General features: G+C 39.4%; 1 protein-coding gene across 6 annotated transcripts in view; it reads right to left on the reverse strand.

Annotated features, from left to right (window-relative positions):
• Positions 1-21,800, reverse strand: part of CNTNAP4 (contactin associated protein family member 4) — a 250,036-nt gene that overhangs the window by 167,162 nt on the left and 61,074 nt on the right. For 5 of the 6 annotated variants that reach the window (XM_040982339.1, XM_040982341.1, XM_040982344.1 and 2 more), the window contains exon 3: positions 6,285-6,478. In XM_040982339.1, coding sequence (XP_040838273.1) covers positions 6,285-6,478 — 194 coding nt within the window. The remainder of the gene's footprint in view (positions 1-6,284; positions 6,479-21,800) is intronic. The other variant, XM_040982340.1, reaches the window with a different exon arrangement.

Below are 21,800 nucleotides of genomic sequence, written 5' to 3' on the forward strand. Positions count from 1 at the left end.
AGAAACCTTAGAAATGATGCCATGCATCTATAACCAACTGATCCTTGACAACTGGGCTAAAAATCCTTCCATGGAGAAAGGACAATCTTTTCAACAAATGGTATTAGGAAAATTGGATTTCCCCATGCAGAAGTTCCATCCCATATAAAACCAACTCACAGTGGCTCAAAGATCCAGACTTTAGGCTGGAAAGCATCATTCTACTACAGGAAAGCAGGAGAAACGTTGTGAGAGAATGACCTTGGCAAAGACTTCTTGGATAAGACTCCAGAAGCACAGGCAATAAAAGAAAGAAAGAAAGAAAGAAAAAAGAATACATTAAGCCAGAAGCCTTCTGCACAGCAAAATTTAACAAAGTGAAGAAGCAACCAACAGAATGAGCAAAAGCAGGTGCAAGCTATGCATCTGATAAAGGGCTAATTAATTTCCAAAATATGTAAGGAACTCAAGAAATTCAAACACAACAAAATGAACAACCCCTGTAAGAATATACTAACCCAATAAATGAACTTTTTTCCAGAGATGAAATACCAATGACAAACAGGCTCATGAATAGATGCTGAATGTTACTAGTCACTATGGACACGTGAAAAACAAGCCACAATTCCCTCAGCCCAGTTAGGATGGCTAGTATTCAAAAATGTAAAAATAGCAAATGGCGGTGAGGATGGGCAGGAAAAGGAATCCTAACATATTGTTGGTAAGAGTGTAAGTGGTACAACCAAAATGGAAAACAATATGGACATTGTTCAGAAAATTAAAAACACGAGCACCCTATCATCTAGTTACCCCACTCCTGGGGATGAAAGCAGCATCTGAGTCACCTTGCACTCCCATATTGAAAGCAGCTCAGCTCACAATAGCAGATACATGAAACCAACTTACATGTTCCTCAATGGATGGTCCTGGATTTTTAAAACGATACATATATATGATATGTTAAATATGTATAGTATACATATATGATGAATTATTACTCCACCATAAAAAAAGAATGAAATCCTGACATTTGCAACAAAATGGAAGAAAATAGAAATCAGTACGCAAAGTGAAATAAGTCAGACCCAGGAAGACAAACGCCATGCTTTTTCTTATTTGTGGGATATATCGCATAAAAGTTGTGTGAATGGGGGGGGGTCAGCCCCATGGCATAGTAGGCTAAGCCTCTGTCTGCAGTGCCAACTTCTCATATGGGTGCAGGTGCCAGTCTCAGCTGTTTCACTTCTGATCTAGTTCTCTGCATAATTTGGCCAGGGGGAACAGTAAAGGATGGTTCAACTTCTTGGGCCCCTGCAATCATTTTAGGAGACCCAAAAGAAGCTCCTAGCTTCTGATCAGCTTGGGGAAGTGAGCCAGCAGCTGAAACATATCTACCTCCCTCTCTCCCCCTATAACTCTGCATTCAAATAAATAGATAAGTTCTTGTACTCCATGGAATACCACCCAGCCATTATTAAGAATGAAATTCTATCATTTACAACCAAATGGTCCCAAATAGAGACCACTATGCTCAGTGAAATAAGTCAATCCTAAAAGGACACATATCATATGCTCTCTCTGATGTAAGACAACCTTCATGCAAAATATAAGATCAACAGCCTGTTCAATAGTGTTTTTACTACATCTCAGGGGTTTTGAAATTTTTGTTTCTATTTTCATTCAAAAAAAATTTTTTTCTTCTTAATTTCCTCACTACTGACTCATAGATCACACAGTAGCATCCTTTGCTTTAAGCTTTTTGATTTTCATTTCATTAGCAATACATTGGTCATTTAGTAGCATGTTATTTAATTTCATGTTGTTGTTAATTTTCTATTTTTCTCCCTGTTTTTTATTTTGTTTTGTGGTTTTTAATTTAAGGAGATGTATTTTAACTGTGTAATAGACACTAGCATATCCAGATGTGAAGATACAATGCAGTATGTATCTCTACTTCCAAATAAAAGTTTGACACCTAATGAAACTGTTAAGTGTATCTTGACAATAAGATGCTGGACTCTCTGTCATTGTCCATAACCACAATGTCAGGATACACATAAACTGCAGAACGATGGATTTAGGACTGTTTATGAAGGACTATACTATTGTAATGATACAGGGGAAATCTGTGGGGGGTGGAGTGTTAGGGAGGTGGTAAGGGAAATCCCAGATCCTATGTAACTGTATCATAAAATAAATGAAATTATAAAATAAATACATTTAATGTTTAAAAATCACTAGCATTACACCAATGGTGAATTATCTGAAAGAGAAATCAACAGAGAAACCCAATTTCCTATAGCTACTAAAAAATAAATATCTAGATGTAAATTTAACCAAAGAATTGAAAGATCTCTACAATGAATACTACCAAATTGAGACAAAGGAAACTGAGGAAGACACACTGAATTGTAAAGACAACAGAGTTCTTGGACTAGAAAAATTGATGCTGCTAAAATGTGCATACCGTACAAGTCAATCTACAAATTATTAGTGCAGTCACTGTCAAGACATGAATGGCGGTCTTCACAGAACCCAAGAAAATAATCCTGAAGTCCACGTGGAATCAGAAACCCCAAATAACCAAAGAAATCTTTAGTGAAATGAATAAGGAAGAGGCATTACACTGCCTAACTTAAAACTTTTTAAAATTTTACTTCTTTTTATTACTATCATTTTATGATACAGTTTCCTAGGCCTTGGATTTTCCCTTATTCCCCACCCCCTGTCAATTCCCTCCCCCTTCACTGGGTTCCCCTATATCATTACTATGGTATAGTCTTCATACACAGTCATATGTCCATCACTATGGGCATGGACAATGGCAAAGAGTCCAGCATCTTATTGTCAAGACATAGTAAACAGTTTCATTGGGAGTCCATCTTTGTCTGGAAATAGAGGCACACACTGTATTGTATCCTCACATCTGCATATGATAGTCTCCATTACACAGTTACCATACATCCCCTTAAATGAAAAGGCACAATACAAATCAACAATAGCAAAAAAAAAAAATAGATATGTACAATGCCATAAAATTAAATAACATGCTGCTAGATTTAAATAGCATAGTGATGGCTTCAAAGGGATCACACAGAAAAGCAGAACAGAATGGATAGCACAGCAGTAAATCCATACCTCAGCAGCCAGCTAAAAGCACGTGTTAAGGAGGAGACAGTCTTCAACAGATGGTTCTGGGGACAGTGGGCATTCACAAGCAGAAAAATGAAATTAAACCCATATTTCTCACCATGCACAAAAATCAACTCAGAATTGATTTTGAGTTGACCTGAAAGTAGGAAACTAGTAGAAGAAAATACCTAGGGGAAATACTCAGGACATTACAGTGGGCAAGGATTTTTTGGATAGGGCCCCAAAAGCACAAGAAACAACAGCAGAACTAGACAACTGAAATTTCATCAAACTAAAAAGCCTCTGCACAGCAAAGAGAGCAATCAATAGAGGGGAGAATCAAACCACAGCCTGGGGGAATATCTGAGAACCACCCATCAGACGAGGGGTTAGTAACCAGAATAAATAGGGAGTTCCAACAGAAAAACACACAACAGACAAACAAAAACTTCCCCAGGTAACTGGATTTAAAAATGCATAATAGATGTAAATATTTTCAAGAAAAAAATATAAAGTACTAACAGGTCCACCGGAAAAAAATGCTAAACATCTCTAGTGAACAGGAAAATTGAAATCAAAACTACAATATAACCTCACTCCAGTGACAACAAGTGCTGGTGAGGATATGGAGGAGTGAGAACCCCTATACAGTGCAGGTGGGGATATAAACCAGAACACAAAATAGCAACAAAGTTCCTCAAAAAATTACAACTACCCTATGACCCAGCAACTCCACCATGGGGTACATATTAAAAGGAAATGAAATCTGCTTGTAGAACAACTCCAATTCACATGCTCCTTGCTCAATTACTTGGAATTGACAAGACAGGAAGCAAATTACATGTCTGTCACCTGCTGAACATGCAAAGAAGATGTAGTACACGTGCAAAATGGACAAAATCCTAAAAGGGGCAAAATCCTGGCATGTGCTGGATCACGGATGGGACTGAAGGTTATGATATCAGATGAAATAAACCCAACACAGAAAGAGAAGCATTCCATTACTGCACTCATGTGAAATCTAAAAATGTTTATCAAAGCAGCTGGGAGTACAAATGACAGTGGGGCAGGAGAGACAAGACAGCAGGAAGATGTGCTGGTGTTCTCTTTGGCAGTAGGGTCATTACAGATAACTGCTTTCCTTACCAAAATACTCCAAAGTTTTCATCATAAAGAGATGATATGTTTACCCTGATTGGAACATTATACAATGCATGTATATATCAAACTACATATTTTTTACATAGGAGCTAAAAGTTCTAATTTTGTATATCTTTAAAAAACACAAGTGAGAGAAAAGAATTCTCTCAAAATTAAATCAGTATGTCAGAAATAAGCCAAAAATGACCTTATGAGGGCTAAAGGGAGTCATTTTTATTTAGTGCGATTGGAAGAGTGTGTTACCAAAAGGATGTATTTCCTTCTTTCATTTTTTTCCATCCACTGATTCAAAACAAAGATGTGTTTGCAATGTCCCAGGAACCATTCCACTCTGGAGATGCTGGGACAGAAGTTGGGAAGGCGGAGTGTGCATCAACAGGGAACACTCACTCCAGAGATAGTGACAGTAAGTCAACCCGCAATTGGAAGCACCATCTGAAAACCAGTGTGATAAGTGCTCCCTTTATTTATGATTTGCTGCTTGGGATTAACAACACTGTCATTCATGCCGCCCTGACACCTCATCACAACAGGAGTCAGCCAATGGCAGTGACTGGGTCTGAGGCTTCCCCAAACCTGACACCCGGAAAGCCAGTCTTTTTCATGATGAACATACCATTTTTTAAAATGTCAGAAACATACATTTTCAATGAACACAGGTAAATACTCACATGTACTAGTCATTTGTCTCATTTAAAATCTATTAATTCATAAAAAGAATAAGAATAATCCAAGCACCCAGTGAAAATAAACACTTCCTTAAGCTTTGATTGTCACTGCTTCATAATTACTGCTTACTTTGTCCCTACCTTCAGTGGTTTTCTCAGAATTAACTGAAGCATGACAACTAAGAGTCCCTCTCCTTCGTTTCCTACACCACAGGTTCAGCTTGCTTTGGATGTTTTAGCCACTTTTCTCACAAGTGTTTGTAGGCAACTACTGCCTCCAACTCACCATCTCCATTACAGAACAAAATAAGCTATTTCTCAACTCAATTTGCATCGAGAAACTTGAACTGAATGATCACCAAGAGTTTTAAAAATACAAAGGTGAGTAAACCACAGCCTATTTCTTCCATGAGTTTATAATGTGTCACAGAGTTCTGGGAAGTTTTTAAAAAGAGGCAATTGACTGGTCAGAGAAAATTATCATTATGTGCCCAAACAAGCTTCCAAATTATCTCTGTGTTAAGCATGATGCTTCATTAGTTTACTTATCTCTCTGGTTCTGGAAACTTAACCAGAGGGGGCGAAAAATAGTTTTCTGATTGCAGTATATTGCCCCTGAACCATGTAAAATCCAAACAAATGCTTTTCTATACTAACAAAGAAGTCTTTTCTTCATCAACAGGCAAATTTCCTTTAGCTTCTGTGTTCCATTGGGTGTTGGAAAGCTGTCAGTCCATTACACCCATGTTACCCCCTGATTACAGCCCACCTCTTTCCAGGCTCCCTTGTGCGGATTTCACCCCTTTTAGCAACAGAGAGTTTTCTACCCACTTTCACAAGACCATAAATAAATGATATGTGTGTTAGGAGTATATACTATAATCACATATGCATATAGAAACACACACATATATATGTTAACTCCAATTATCATATATAAAATCCACTATATAGTAAAGATGGTTTCAAAAATCTCAGATCCATTAAAAGAAATAACTGGAAATAAAGCCAATGTAGAACTACCAAGTCTCTCAACCAAGCTTAGAATTATTTTTATACAAGTTTTGTTTATTTATCAGATGTCAGCAGTGTTTAATGGGGCTACCAAAATTTTTGTCTTTAATTTGTTATGACCCAGTGAAATGAATTTACTTTTGAAATTTTCATACATTTGTCATGGAATATGATAAGAGATGAAGATGTATCATGTCTTCTTTTAAAAGATACTTTCAAAGTATTTTGAAAGATTTTGCAGCTTGGCTTCCTGGAAGCAGCTGATGAGTAGCAGGCAGCAGGAACTGCACCTCTCACCCCACAAGAGTGCCACTGGCTGCAGAGACTTACCCAGATGCTGTCCTCTTGCCGATACTGCTTCCAGTTCCTGCCGCTGTCGCTGAACATCAGGAGGTAGCTGGTCACCCAGTTGGAGCTCCCATAGCCCCCCTGGGTGGCCACAGAGGTGATCTCCATCCTCTCTCCAAGGTCAATCTGCAGCCACTGGTATTTGTTCGACACAAGTGGAGACCAGCCTCCAGCTCCTTTTGTGAAAACAGGGGAGGAGGAAAGGGAGAAAGAATCATTAGTTACAAGTCAACTTAAGAGTCAAAATGCCACAAAAAACCACAATTCCTTTTCCTGGTACTTGAGAAAGCCAAATTTTCAAAGAAAAGGAAAGAAAGGGAAGGTGAGGGGAGGAAAAGTTGGGAGAGGAGAGAGGTTTCCCTGAACCTTCTAAGTGCTTAGCTAAATACTTGCACAAACTCATCAACCCTGGGATTAGAATGCTTTGTACACACACATACAAAGGCATAATGGTTTGGACTTCAATCCCTTTGCCCAGGGTTGTTACAGGGAATGACTTCTAGTTCTGGTCACACTGGACGATTATCTCTGACCCTGTTGAGAATTCTTGGAGAAGGGTGGGATATGTGGTTAAAATGTGGAAATGAAACACAGTTAAAAAGTTCTTGCTCTCAAAGTGTTTACAATCTTATGAAGGTATCAGGTATTAAGAAAAAGCTATCCAAAACACAAGCAGAGTCCTGATTTGCTGCCACCTGCGATGCCAGTACATGTCCCAGCTGAATTAATTCCGACCCAGCTCCCAGCAAACGGCCTAGGAGACAGCAGAAGTTGGCCCCTGTGTTCAGATTCCTGCTTCCCACACACATGGGAGTCCTGAGTGAAACTCCTGACTCCTGGCTTCAGTCTAGGCCAGCACTGACCACTGTAGCCATTTGAAGAATGAACCAGCAGATACAAAATCAAGGTTTCTCTCTTTGTAACTTTCGCTTTTTTTTTTCTGGTATTTTTTATTGCTATTGTTATTTTCCATAATATGGTTTTGTAGGGTGAGGGATTCCTCCTTACCCCTCTTCTTCCTTCCTCCCCATTCTCTGCCCTCCCCCGTCATTTTCTCCAAATTATTACAATAGTATAGTCCTTTAGCAACAGTCACAAGTCCAACATTCTGCTATTTAAGTGTAACTCTGGTTTTCAAAATAAATAAGCACATCTTTAAAAAAATACATAAAACACATGAACAATGACAACAAAGATGTACAGAGAGCTGTAACACAACAAAAGTTGTAGAGTTCTATTCAATGGTGGGTTGGAGCTGACTTATAACAGTATATGAGAGATAACAGTTCATGTTTCAGTTTTCTGACTCAGTTATGAAACATTCATATCTGCAATGGGCCAGGGTGGAAGTCTTCAGTAACAGAAACTCTATAAACAAGCCCTTGTCCCCATCCCAAGATAGTTTATCAACACACTATTGGCTCCATCCTACCTGGATGAGGGATAGTAGCAAGTGAAAGGGAGAGGGGAAAGAGAGCCATGGAAAGCATCATGCAGCAAGTTGTATTTGACCCCCTGCAAGTAGAAAAAAACAGTCTGCTGTGTGTTCAAAGCTGTATGATAAAATAGATGGCACTGTTTCCATGTCACTCAGCACACTAGAATATCATAGATGTTCCTCCTACAGACCTTAGCATGCTTGATTCATTGTGACAAATACATAATTCTAATATGATATGTTAATAGTAGGGAAAGCTGGGAGAGTTTATAGATTGTGAAAAATATACTAATGCAACTAATGTTAACAGTGGAGCGTGAGAACTCTGTACTACTGCACAATTTTTTATTTGTAAGTCTAAATTTCTTTGAAATGAAATGCTTTCTTTTTCCAAAGATGTATTTATTTACTTGAAAGTCAGAGAGAGAGAGAAAGAGAAAGACATAGAGAGATCTCTTCCATCTGCATAAAAAACATTACATAAAAAAGTTCATGGGAAAATGAAATTTAAAGGTAGATTCTCTTGGTGCAATATTTTGAGATCATAGTTTTTTTTCACAAGCACATGTTCAAACATTTTTTGTACCAAAATAAATGTATCTTTTATTTCCATTTTTATCAAGCAATTTGAAATCCACTAAGAAAAAAAAAAACAGTTCATTATTCCAGTTCAACATAAGTTGGAAGAATTTTGAGAAGCTTAATATTGACATTGGTATTTATGTATGTAAAACATAATAATTGAAAAAGTCATGAAATCAGGCTTGACATCCTCTTGAATCTGTCCTTATCTGACATCCGGAGTCTGTTAAAACGCAGCATTTAAGGTTGGAGTTTGGCATAAGGACTAAGACATTGAGATGCCTGTGTTTCCTATCAGAGTGTTTGAGTTCAGGCTCTGCTTCCAGTTTGACATGATGATGCACTCCGTGGGGCAGCAAGTAATGGCTCAAGTAGCTGGGTCCCTTCCCGCCATGTTGAGACCTGCAGAGTCCTGGACTCCAGGCATGGACCTGTCCCAGGTACAGCTGTTCGTGGGTATTTGGGGAGTAAACCAATGGATGGATAGGAGATTCTCTCTCTCTTGCTCTCGCCCTCCATCCATAACCTGCCCCCTCTCCCTTCCTCTTTATTTCTTTCTCTGCTTTTTAAATAAATAGTTGAGTAAATAATTTACAATGAAGCATCTATTACATAACAGCCTCCCCCTGCCAAAGAACATTGGGTTTCTTTTCCCTATTCTTTGACAGGTTTTAATACTAATCACTAGAATTTTAGAGAAAGATGATTATTGATTTCTGTGCAGTTTTTAACTCAGTCATTGTTTTGGAATCATTACCTTGTTTTAGGAGACCTTGAGTACAGGCCCTAGTTCAAAGACATGCTCAATGAATGTTTTCTGTTATGCTGGCTGGCATGCCGCTGTGAAACCTGAGGGGACACACCTGTGTGGACAACTGGTTCATGAGGTTTAAAGATTCTTCTGATGGTGGAACACAGCCCAGGAGTCCTGGGATAGATGAAAGGCAGAACTCATTTTGACATGCATCTCCCAACAACAGAAGGCCACCAGGCCAGCCACACGTGTGGTGTTGCATTCAGGAATCAGATAATAAGGTGAGCTGTAGGACACAGCTCACCTGTGGCATGTGGGTGGCTTAGAGAGGTCCCCTGTGGATCAGCTCATTTGAATGGCATCTCCAGAAGGTTCTGGAACACAAGGAGCTAACCTGAGTTGTCTATTTGCTGGTCCTATCAACCCTGAGAGTGAGAATTTTAAAAGGATGTGGTGATGTATTGATAGTGTAAACTCCTCCAAATCTAGCCAGGGCTTCAAAATGGAGTCAAAATGACATCTTTTCAGAAGTTACACAACAGAGTTCTCTCTCTAGCATGTCATACTACAGCAAGCACAAGGACTTAATTCCCAAGGTTCCTGACTGTACTGTCTTGAGAATTAGATACTTTCTTCAAACGTCCTTCTCACTTCAACCAAATCACTGTTCCACAGTGTCTTCCATTCCAAACATAGAAGGCCTACACCCTACCTCTCGTTTGAATTCAAACTGCAGCATTACTTGGCTTATTTTTAATCTTAATTTTTCCAGTATTGCTTGCACCTCCGCTGGATTCTCTCTTGGATCATTTTAAAATCCGTGGCTCATTTCTTAGAATCTGTTGGAACAACAACCACCTTCTTCTGGCCACTTTGCTACATTACTGCTTACGGTTGATTGAGTCCGTGAGTACAAGGTGTCAGGCACTCCTGCAAGACATTGCCTGTTCTCAAAGCTGCTACTAGGAGATGATGAGTCAGAAGAATTTGAACACCTTGTCTTTGTGCATGAAGTAGGTAAGAGGCTCGGGGCTCTGAACCTGGACGCATCAGTGCCTCTCAGAAGGACATGATGGATGTCCATGGTTCCCTGTAGATGTGGGATCAGGGAGCCTCAGGACTTGGCACCAGGCAGTAGGATTAATGGCCCTCATGTGGCTAAAGCTGCAGCATGCCAGAATCGTGATGGGGATGGCGAACAGGTGCTAGTTCCTTCCAGGGTCCTATCCAAGCCCACTGTTGTATCACGTGATCTAGCCATATCAAAAGTCTGGGGTCTGACACTAACCAAGCACCCTCAATTCTCTGATGGCTCCAGCTGCCCATCTTGTTTTCATCATTTTTTTTTTCCAGAAAGGAAAATGAGGAAATAATGAAAGAAGTGCCCCCAACCAGTCATTTCAACCTCTAAGTTTAATCTTTGCACTTTTGGAGCTCTGAGAAAATGATATTTCATTCCTTGTTCTTTGTAGTTAATTTTAAGAGTCAAACTTTAGTAATGAGGGTACTTTTCTTAGTTGGAAATTTCACATTTCTCAGGCATTTCAGCGCAGAGATAAAGTATTTTTTAAAGCAAACCAACGAGAGAAGCACAGCAAGGTACAAAGAATCAGTGGGGCTCCAGTGAGTGCCAATCGGACCATCAGTTCTCATCAGGACCAAGAGGAGTTGACGGGTGACCATTCCTTCTTCCCAGCTCAGCCCACTGCTGCAGGGACACTCAGCAACAGGAAATATTGGCAGTTAATTGACCTTGAACGTTTCAATTTCCTACCTATGGTGAAAAAGTACTACTGGTATGCAAATTAGGCTAGATCATTAGTGAGGTACACTGATAAAGTAATAGAAATTCAGATGTTCTAAGCACTACCAAGTAATTTTGGCCAGATAAAGTCAGCCCCAGGGAATGTAAAAATCTTCTTCTGGTTTTAAGCTGAGCAGTTCTGCAAACATACATGTCAGAAAAGTGTGATGTGGTGTTACATTTATTTTAATTCTCACAAAATGCTAAGAATATGGAAAGGGTAAGATAAACAGATACATCACACACACATGCATGCTTGGAGAAAGACACAGATCTAAAGATGGCAGCAGACCTTGGCATGCCAGCTTATGGTGACAGGTGAAGGACAACAGTGACGGGAACTACAAGTGCAATTGCAGCCAAAATCATCAGCAAGTGGCTATCACCCATGCATCTTGCCTTCTGGAGGTGGATTTTCAGTTACCCCTTGTGATACAGAAAATTGTAAGTTGAATTACTATAAGGCAAAACCTTATCAAGAAATCTTTATTTTGTTTATTAGCTTAATATTTCAGCTACCAGTCAAGGATAATTTGTCCTTGATGTACTTTTAATATGCCAATAGATTTAACATCACCGTAAACCCATGGCTCTGACGCTATGAAGCCCATCCTTTCGCAGCTCTATCTATTCTGGTGTTACTTGTCTTTCCTGTCCATTTGCTTCCGCCTCTCAATCCTCCTGCTTCATCCCACCTTCCTCTTCGTCTTACCTCAGTGAGACTTGGACATAATCAGATGTCATGAATCTATTCAAACTGAAGTGCTTCTTAATGCTTTATCTGATGACCTAAAAGCTCACCAGTAAAAATAAAATTTCTCCCTTTTCGTAAGACCCTTAAGCGCTGCAGCTCTGTCATGAGGATTGAAATTTAAAAGCATATTGATTTCACCAACATTCAGCGAGCATGAGAGACTATGGCATCATAACGTGGTGAGCTCTAAAACAATCATTTTTGTTACTGCCTCCAAACAAAGAGTTATGATCATAGCAAAGTTGAGCTTCAAAAAAAAAATTGCAGTGACTGAATGGAGATTCTAGTATGTCCTATCTATTGTCTACCAGTTTCCAAGCTCAGATTCTTGAGAAACTTGCTTTTTAATATAGGCTGCTATGAATTGTAAGGAAACAATAAACTGCAATATTTCTAATGCTTACAGTATGCCAAGTCCTGTACCAAAAATTATTTACGCAGGCCTAAAAATTAATGTCTGGTGAGATGAAATATGCTTGAGCAACTCTGCTTTCAAATCAAACAAAAATATTTCAAGAGGGTAGATAATGCTTCCCAATCTTGTGCTAATTATTTTAGTGTAGGTGAGAAACTGCATATAAAAGTTCAAACTCTCAAACTTTGTAAAAAAAAAAAATCAGTTTAAAAATCATGCCATTTTTCATTCTTTTAGAATCATCGCAGCGATCACTGTTCACAGCAATATATATTTTGTCCCAGGAATATATTCAAGAAATGCATTCAGCGTTACCGACTACTCAATCATTTGGATAGATAAATTACATGTAAGTCTCAGATACCCTGTCTGCTGCACACGGACACTGGTCAGGGAAACACATCTTACAGTTTTAAGCAAGAAAAAGCAGAGAGAGAAGAAACCTCCCAGTTGGAAACTTAAAATTGAGATAAGAATCGACTCTAACTCTGGGTAATATTAAAAATGGCCCGCCAGCCATTCTGTCTAGTCCTGGCTGAAGGTGACTTCTCACGGCAGGAACTACACAGAAAGCAGGGGTACATGTCTTCCTGAAGGGCACAGATGTTTCAAAGACACAAACTGCAAGTGAGCACAGCTGAGTGATGATCTTAGTCACCATGAAGACACTTGGCTCTCTGGAAGAAACTCGGCTTAATTAGAACAGTCCTGAGAAAGTCTCCCTCGCAGATATTCTTCTCCCCAAATGTGACTGCATCCAGACTTCCCAGATAGTCTATGGAATGCCCAGATCGTTTCGATGGTGACATTAAATTAAAAGAAACAGAGAGAACATGGTGTCGATATTTGTTTGGCTCTATTCGATGGTATATGTTGTCCCTGGGTGACCATTCAGAGCCTGTTCACAAGTTTGTATTTTTGTCAATGTTGTTCTTTGTGCTGGAGGAAAATAAGACTCTTGGTGTTGGGGAGCGTGCTGCTTGCTGCTTGCTGCTTGCTGCTTGCTGCAAGCTCACCCTTGAATCTCGGCACTGCCCCCATCCATCACGTGGACTGTTGCCGGGCCAGGCAGGTGGCAAGGCCATGAAGCAACCCCAGGATTTGGCTGGGACTGTTGGCAAAGAGGCTGCTTGCTCGGCTGTGCATGTGGAGAGGAGGAAGGCTGCCTGTGTGCAGCCAGCGTGGAGCGCAGCAGGCAGAGCACTGAGGACGCTGGCGTGGGGGCTCTGGGTCCAGCCCCACCTCCGTGCCTTCCCTGAGCTTTGTGGTCACATGACCCACCTCTTCCAGGAGCGCGACACACCCAGGGTCTCAGCGGCAGGAAGTCCCCCCCCTCCTTACTGCTTTTTCTCTTCACTGGATCATTCCCATTAGTAGACTGAATGGCCAAGAGAATCTTTGCTATTGTGGGAGACATAGCCAGTTGACTCTCCCCTGAAGGCAACAGAAGCAATTGATATGGAAACCTCCTGGTTCACAGATTTAGATAAAGGACCTGCTTGAGGATTGGGAGACACACCTTGCTGTGGAGATGTAAATGGCTCAAGCCCCTCCTCCCTAGATGCCTACCTTACAACATTCTTTTAAAAGTCTGATGCTGTTGATAAAACTTTGGCTACTGACCATCAGTCAGTAGTCCACACGTGTTATCCTCTCTGTGCACCAAGTCGTTCGCTGCAGGACAGCGAACAATATGTTAAAGATATTTGAAGGTGAGGCATTTGGAAGAGAATTAGCCTTAGGCGGAGTTATCTGAGTAGGCTCCGCTCTAGGACTTAAACGGCTTAATAGGACAAGAAAGAGAGACCCAGGCTAGTGCACTTGCTCTGCCACCACAATAGGATGGAAAATGCCCTTCCCAGCTGCTGAGCAAACACCCATCCAAGCTGAAACTTCTCAGCCTCTACGACATGCCAGCTAACTAAATCCTCTCTCTACAAATTCTGTGGCATTTTGTTCTAGCAACAGAAAATAGACGGAAATAGAAAAAGAAACAGAAAATAGATAAAGACCTCAGCTCATTCTCTTCCATCAACAGTGACTTCCTGGCCATTCCTTGGACCAAATGAACACTGGTCCTTTACCCACTGAGGAGCTTTGATAAGCTCTTCTTCCTGCCTGGAATTTTCTTCTCTGAGATTTACTGGGTTAATATCTTTGCCACTGTCAAGCCTTTACTTAAATCTCACCTTCTTATAGAAGACTTCCCTGATTAAAATTTATTCAACCCAATAATCCTTCCAACTGCATCGCCCTAAACCACTTTTTCAGTTTTTTCTTTTCTTTTTTTTTTTTTTTTGGAGAAATTGCCAACTTTTAACACAACATGTGATTCTCCCACTTATTGTATTTATTGTTTATCATTTACCTTTCCCCCAGTAGAGTACAAACTGCACAGGACGATGGGTCTTCGCTGGTTTGTCACAGACTGAAATCAAATGTCTAGCACATTGCCTGGCATGCAGCAGCTATGAAATAAGTACAGCAATGTTTACTGAATGTGGGGGCGGTACACTGTGTCCATGTGTGATGTACCACTCAAACACAATGTGGTAGAACCACTGTCACACACGTAGTTCCTGCGGTGACTTGAACCTCACTAAGTGAGACTATTCACTAGTACTACATAAAAGCAAGAACGTTGCTGCAGCTCAGTATTCTGATGCTATTCACAAAAAGGAAGTCTAGATCCTTAGCTGAGATGTCCACACAAGCACACCGGTACACACAGACACAGTTCAATCACTTGTAAACTACATTTTCTAGATATATTTATTGCTTTGTTTTTGGAACTTTTGATAACAGCAAAAGGAAATGCATTTTCACTTCAGCATCCCAGCAAGGTTCTACATTAGTAACACCTGACTAAATTCTCTTTGGTTCAACTTCTTTGCTGTCAATCAATTTTCCCTCCCGGCACAATGCCAGACTGACGTGCAGACTTACTTCATGTGTCGCCAGATCAAACATCTCTGAGATTTTTAATAATTCAGTGAATAGAAAAATAAATATTTACATCTTTTCTCTGTTCAGGCATTTTGATTTGTAAATTGCGTCTGCACACCTTATGACAGTCAGATTTGCTCTGGAAGGTTGGAAGAAAGTTACAAAACACCAAATTCCATGACTTTAAGTTTGTGTTTTACCATAGTGAGCTTTACAGAATTCAGAATAGCAGTCTTGAAATACCAACTTTTAGCACGTGATGCTACATGCTAGAGACCCCAATGATCATCCACACTTGCCCATGCACTTCTTTCTAAACCCACGGTAATACTTTTCTAAAACACTCAATGCAGATCTGTTACAGCAAGGCAGGTCATTTCAGCAAATGGCATCGTGCATCTGGGAGAGCATGCTGGCGACATCCCAGAAGTTTAAAAACCATTTTTTTTTTTTTTTTTTGCTTCTGTACTTTTTTTTTTTTTTAATCTTCCCTGGCCGGACTGAAATGATAAGCTGTCATGAGTCAAATATCCTTGTATCATTCCTTCTGGGTCAACAAACTGAAGCCATTCTGCTGTGCTCAACAGACATCATTTCCACAGGACGGTTAGAAAAGCTAGCATTACTCAAGCACAATATATCCTACAAAAGCACAATGTGCAAAAAAGAAAAAAAACTCACTTAATATTTTCTCAATTTAGAAAAATGCTAAAACATACAAAGGATTTTTTAAAAATACACAGAAAACATGCGATATCAAAGATACTTTACATGGATGTCTAAATTTTTCAACAAAACGAATTTATCTTTTAATTTCACGTTCCACGTGTGTTTGAAGTATTCTCATATAAATGTAGCATCAGGTTCCCAGTTAATACAGCATTCACCTCTGGGCTCAGGTGTTTACTGAATTCAATCTTGCCAATACAGACTTTTTAACTCCATGATGTTTCTTTTGAAGTATTATTTCATTATGATCATTTATATTTCACAGAAAATGAGAAAATTTATTAGTGATGCAGAAGAGCAAGGCACACAGCCCCTAATATTCTCTCCAGCTCAACTAAATTTCTTTCTTACTACAGATCCCTGACCTTCCTTTTCTTAGATAATTTCTTTGATCAAAACTTGGAATTGTAAATCCTTGCCCTGTCCCCTTGAGACATAAATTTTCATCCCTCCTCTAGCCAGTTTTACAGCCCAGGAATGTCTTTCTCAAGGTCCTGAGGACCATGCCTTTGAAATGTCAGTAACAAGAAAGACAGAGCCCCTATTCTTCAGTCTTGGGGATGTGGGGGTTGGATTTCAAAAGCCCAATTTCCAAAATCTCCAAACGCCCAAGGCAGGTGAACAAATCAGCCATCTTCCCTCTTAAGCATTCTCCAGTATATTTTCACTAGCTCAAGCCAGTGCTTCTGTGGAATTGTCCATGGAATTGAGTTCAATTTCTTTCCATGGCTGAAGTCATCTTCACTACTACTGCAACACTCTTGAATAAAATCTTTCTTCTCTATTTAACTCAATCAAATATGATTTTTCTTTGACACACTGTTTTGCTTTTCTTGGAATAACGTATTTTTTCCATTCCCTATCTAATGAATCATATTCCCCAGCAAACCAATCATTCCACCATCAATAAGAAATAGAGGACAAATAACGCCTAGAAGTGAATGAGGATTCTGGCTAGCATGATTCTTCATGGTAATGGCAATACTAGAAGGCTGCTACACATCTGCTCCATCTAGAGGCCAGAAGATAGCCACAATTAGTGTCACAGAGTCTGAACAGCATCAAGAAGCATCAAGGTGCCTTGTCTGCAAAAGGTGCTGATGTTCTTTGTTAAGAGAACAAAAGGTCACATGGGCCACTAAATCTGGAGGTACAGATCAAAATGGCTGCAGTATTAGGACCAACCCAATTACATGGGGCAGATCTCATTGATTTCAGGTAAAAGGACCCAACCAAAGATCTTATAGGGGTCAATGACGTGACAGTCAACACCTAGAGGGAAAGCCCACACCCAATCGTGTTGTGGCATCATCTGAATTCCTCCTATGCCAGCCATCATTTGGGAAGGTCTGGGAGTTAAGAACTCTGGAAACGGGAGCATTTACCTGGAACAGGCAGACAGTAGTAGGTGGGATTCTGAGGTGACTGACACATGGTCTTTTACAGAAAATAGTCTCTAGGCTGAACTGTAAATAGGATTGCTTCCACCTAAAAACAATATTCAAGGCCTTTTGACAATATCAAAATTATATTGTGCTTCCATGTCATCCTCCACTACCAACCTGACATTCAGCTCAATATAGAACTTGCCCGAGAAAATAAAATTGACCACTATTTCAGATCTGAATGATGAATATGCTGTCGCAGCATTACCCATGGTTTGTGTGTGAGTATTTGAGCCTAACATCCCAAGAGTTGCTGATTATACATTTTATAAATTTAAGTTTTATGAAACTATGTGGAACTTGGCATTCATCCTAACAGTTAGGACATGAGCATCCCACATGCGAGTGTCTGAGTCTGATTTCTGATTCTAGTTCCTGACTTCGGCTTCCTACTGTTGTAAACCACAGGAAGCAACGCAGCCAGTCCAAACAACTGAGTCCCTGTCACCTATCCGTGAGATCTAGATTGTACTCCTGATTCGCAGCTCCAGGCAAGTCAACTTCAGCCGCTGCAGGCATCTGGAGCTAAATCAGTGGATCAGAGCTTTATGTGTATGCCTTGATACACACAAATAACTGAATATAAGCTTTGGATTGCCAAGAATAATACTACTGGTATGCATACACAGGTGGTCTTTTAGAATTGATGCATTTATCCAATTCAAAAAGCTTTTGCCATATGTATAAAACTGACACAGTTCTGTTCACATTTTAAAGCAGACTCACTCAATTTATTTGATATATATTTTCTACTGGCTTTAATAGAGATAATGCAGTGGAATAGCATGGTGGAGTGGTATGCAAATAGAATTTAGAGTTTGAAGCCAGAAGGTACTATATTTCCCCATGCATACATTCCAATTCTAGAAATGCTTTCAATTGCAGTCCTTTGCTACACAATGAATTGCTTCCTCTAACATTCACGCACCCAAGCCAGCTCCATCTGGCTATGAACAAATGATAAAAGCATGCAAGGGTTATGATTTGATGAAAAATATAGGGGAAAAATGTGAACATGAAATTAATGTCAAAATTAAGATACATTGCCATGAATGTTGCCAAAGACAACATCAAATTCAATTATAGTATTATTTTTTATTATTCCATGTATTCATTACTTTAATAGAGAAGACAAATTAAGTTTCGACACATTTTTATTAGATTATACTAAAACAGTAAAAAGCACAAAGAGAAGGAAATGCAATGAACCACTACTGGGTGAGTTTTCCAATCTTGGTACTTTCATTTATTAATCTGATCTTAACCTATAGTTAAACATTTTTAATCACACCTATCATTGCTAGCTCTTAAACTGAAACATAAATACATTTTTAAATTCTGTGCAACTAATCATTCTGTATTAGAAAAAAAAAACCCAGACATGCACTTCCCTGCTTTCACCAAGACGAAGATTAGCCAGTGTTTTGAACCAGTATGATCAAGTGTGTCAGGATGAGACAGAGGAAGAAGTGCAGACAGGAAACGGAAAAAACACATCCTTTTGCTCTGTTTATCTCCATCTTATTTCTATTTGTAACGCATAATGGGAAGTTCTGAATTGTCCTTTTTGATAAAAAGAAAGTCTCACAAGGGAACCTCATTTCCACTCAAACCAATGAGGCCTTTCATGCAATTGTCAGGCCACCTATCACAGCTCATGGTTCTCTGTGTATATTGATCCACCGAGTCAGTGAAGAAGTGCTTCCAGCTGGGAATGAAACTTAATGCAAACATTTTTTGGATCAGAAAAGATGGGCAAAAAAAAAAAAATAGGCTGTGCTTCTGCCTAGCCAATTTCAAATTGCTTCTGGGCAATACTATGAATCTCATCCACACCCTTGCCAGTGCCTGCAAACTTTGTTCCTACACAGGAGGACATGGCCACTGACAAACAGTCTCCCCCCAGATACAGTCCAAAACATGCTCATGACAACTAAAATGACTGTGGAAAGCAAACACTTTGGATAAAAAAACGTGGAGAATCAATGACCAGTGTGCATTATGACATTGCAATTGCTATTATTTTGATTATATATCTTATGAAAAGTTGAAACCCACAATTACTTTATAATAGAACACTTAAGATCAGTTGGTTGCTGTTGTAAATGTACTTCCAGAGTTCAGAACTTTGTTCTTTCTGGAATAAAAAATTAGGTAGTTATAATTTTAGAAAATATGAACATGATATGTCTAGCATCAGCCAAGTTCAATAGTTAACCATAAATGTCAAGAACTTACATATCTAATAGTACCAATGTTTACTTCAACGGATGCATAATGGAAAATAATATTGTGCTGTATAATTGCCCTTATGAAAATTTTAAATCTGTCATTTCTACAAAATTACATGCAAGCCTGGATGCAATCTTTCTAACATTTTATGCTCCTTTCTATAAAAGCTGAAGAAATAACGTGGCAATAGGAACAAGATATTAAGGGGGATTTCCAGATGATCTCACAGAGCTTCAATAACACATTCATAATTTACATGATGCTGGAGGGATGAGGCTTTCAAAACAACACAACAGTGAGTTTTTTGCTTTTGCTAATAAGCTCGCATCTTGCATCCTTAGTACGTTCATCTAGGTCAATAAATGACCCAAGAAGAAACACCGGGAAATGCATCTAGGTCAGAAGCCACAACCAGATGTCTATCACCAAGCAAGATTTGTTTGGCTTCATGTTGCACTGCAATTGGTTTTTTTCTTGACTTGTCTGTCTACCAATACTGGGCATTCTTCATAGATCTGCTTTGCTTTGCTTGTGCTAAAAATTAAAGCAACTTTTCTTGCCTGCTCCTTTACGTTTTCTGGGAAATATATTTCTCATACATGCAGCTATAATAATGTTTTGGGGAAGATGAAGCTGAAATCGTTTTTGCTAGTTCTGGTTGTCCTTTGAAATCAATTCTTCAACTCCTGTCTGTTACCTATGTGTATGCATGGTAACAACATTCCAAAAACAGAACTTCACCTCCTGTCAGGGCCAGTTGGCTAGAAAATTCCATCCATCTCACCATTCAGACTAAAATCTAAAAATCATTTTCTAAAAATCATTTTCATACAGAAGTTTCTAAATCTGGTCCATGTTACCTTCAAAACAATTATTGTTGCAAGTATTTCCTTTTCTTTGTCCCTGGTTTAGTTTGAGTTCTCCCTGTATTAACTCCTCAGTTAAAAGAAGCGTTTTTTTCTTTTTTACTAGCTTATCATTGGGAGTGTACATTACAATAGGACATGAACTCAAAATAAAGCATACTGAAATCATCTGAGGAAAAATGGACTTACAACAAGTGAAGCAAGAGGCTTCAATGTGTAAGACTACACAAGGGAGACACACGACTCACACTGCAAAGTTCAGGATAGACTTTCAGGGAGAGTGGTGTTGGTGTTGTTGAAGGACTGAGAGCAACCACCCAACCAGAGGAGGGGGGATAACAACTTCCCCCAAGAAAGTGTAGAGGTGGTCTTTCAAAAGGAAAGAAATTGGAGCATGTTCAGGGACTTTACATTCTCCAAAATTGTGGGAGTATGAAGTATAAAGTGGTAGGAAATGGTAGCCTGAGGAAGATGTGGTTGAACGTTTGAGCAGGCTACAATCTCTCTCTTTCTCTCTCTCTCTTTTTAAAGATTTATTTCTTTTTACTGGGGTGGCACATCAGATTTATAGAGAAAAGGAAAGACAGAAAGAAAGATATTCCATCTGCTGGTTCACTCCCCAAATGGTTAAAATGGCCAGAGCTGAACTGATCCAAAGCCAAGGACTAGGAGCCACCTCTGGATCTCCAACATGGGTGCAGGGTCCCAAGATGTTGGGCTGTCCTCTCCTGCTTTCCCAGGCTCCAAGCAGGGTGCTGGATGGGAAGTGGAGCAGCTGGGACACAAACAGGAGCCTCTGTGGGACCCTGGCACATGAAAAGTGAGAATTTAGCCATTGAGCCATTGAGCCATTGCACTGGGCACAAGCAGGCAACAATCTTAAATGGCCAAAAAGAATCTACCAACCCCTGGAGCAAAGGGAATTGGGAGCACTAGACAGTCTAAGAAGCCAGGTCATTACCAACGAGCAGATGGGAAAAGTAATCTCACTCAAATTGCAGGAAAAAAAGGAAAGAAGAAATGAAAAAGGAAAGAACAAATCTATGGTTTTTTGAAACTGTGTAATGTGAAAGAACATGACTGTTAAACTAAAAACCAAATCCTATATAACAATATCAGGGTCATATTGGAATACAACTTTACCAAAAGTTCTGTGAAGCGGCCAAACATTTCCACTAGTTGAACTGTTATTTTTCTAACATGACAAAACTCAGAGAAACGGAAATAATAAATTACAAAGACTCTGAGATGAATTCAGAAGGTCAAAGGGCTGTACGAGCTTTGCTTTTCCAGTAACAAAGTAAATGACAGACCTTTGTAATGAGCAAAGCTGACATTTCAAAGGATATTATGCTCACTTTCTGTCATTTCTTTTCTAAGAAATACTTTTGATTAATTCCATCAATCTCTTTGAGTACTTGAAACATGTTTTGGATGCTAATGCATAAACGAATAGTTGCATAATACTGATGTAATTAAGTGTAAACACAATTTAAGTATCTTAAAATTAATGTAGTTTGAGTATAGTATGGT

The sequence above is a fragment of the Ochotona curzoniae genome, unplaced genomic scaffold (genome assembly GCF_017591425.1).
Source record: "Ochotona curzoniae isolate NIBS_2020 unplaced genomic scaffold, NIBS_Ocur_1.0 contig_3622, whole genome shotgun sequence".
NCBI classification, from domain to species: domain Eukaryota; kingdom Metazoa; phylum Chordata; class Mammalia; order Lagomorpha; family Ochotonidae; genus Ochotona; species Ochotona curzoniae.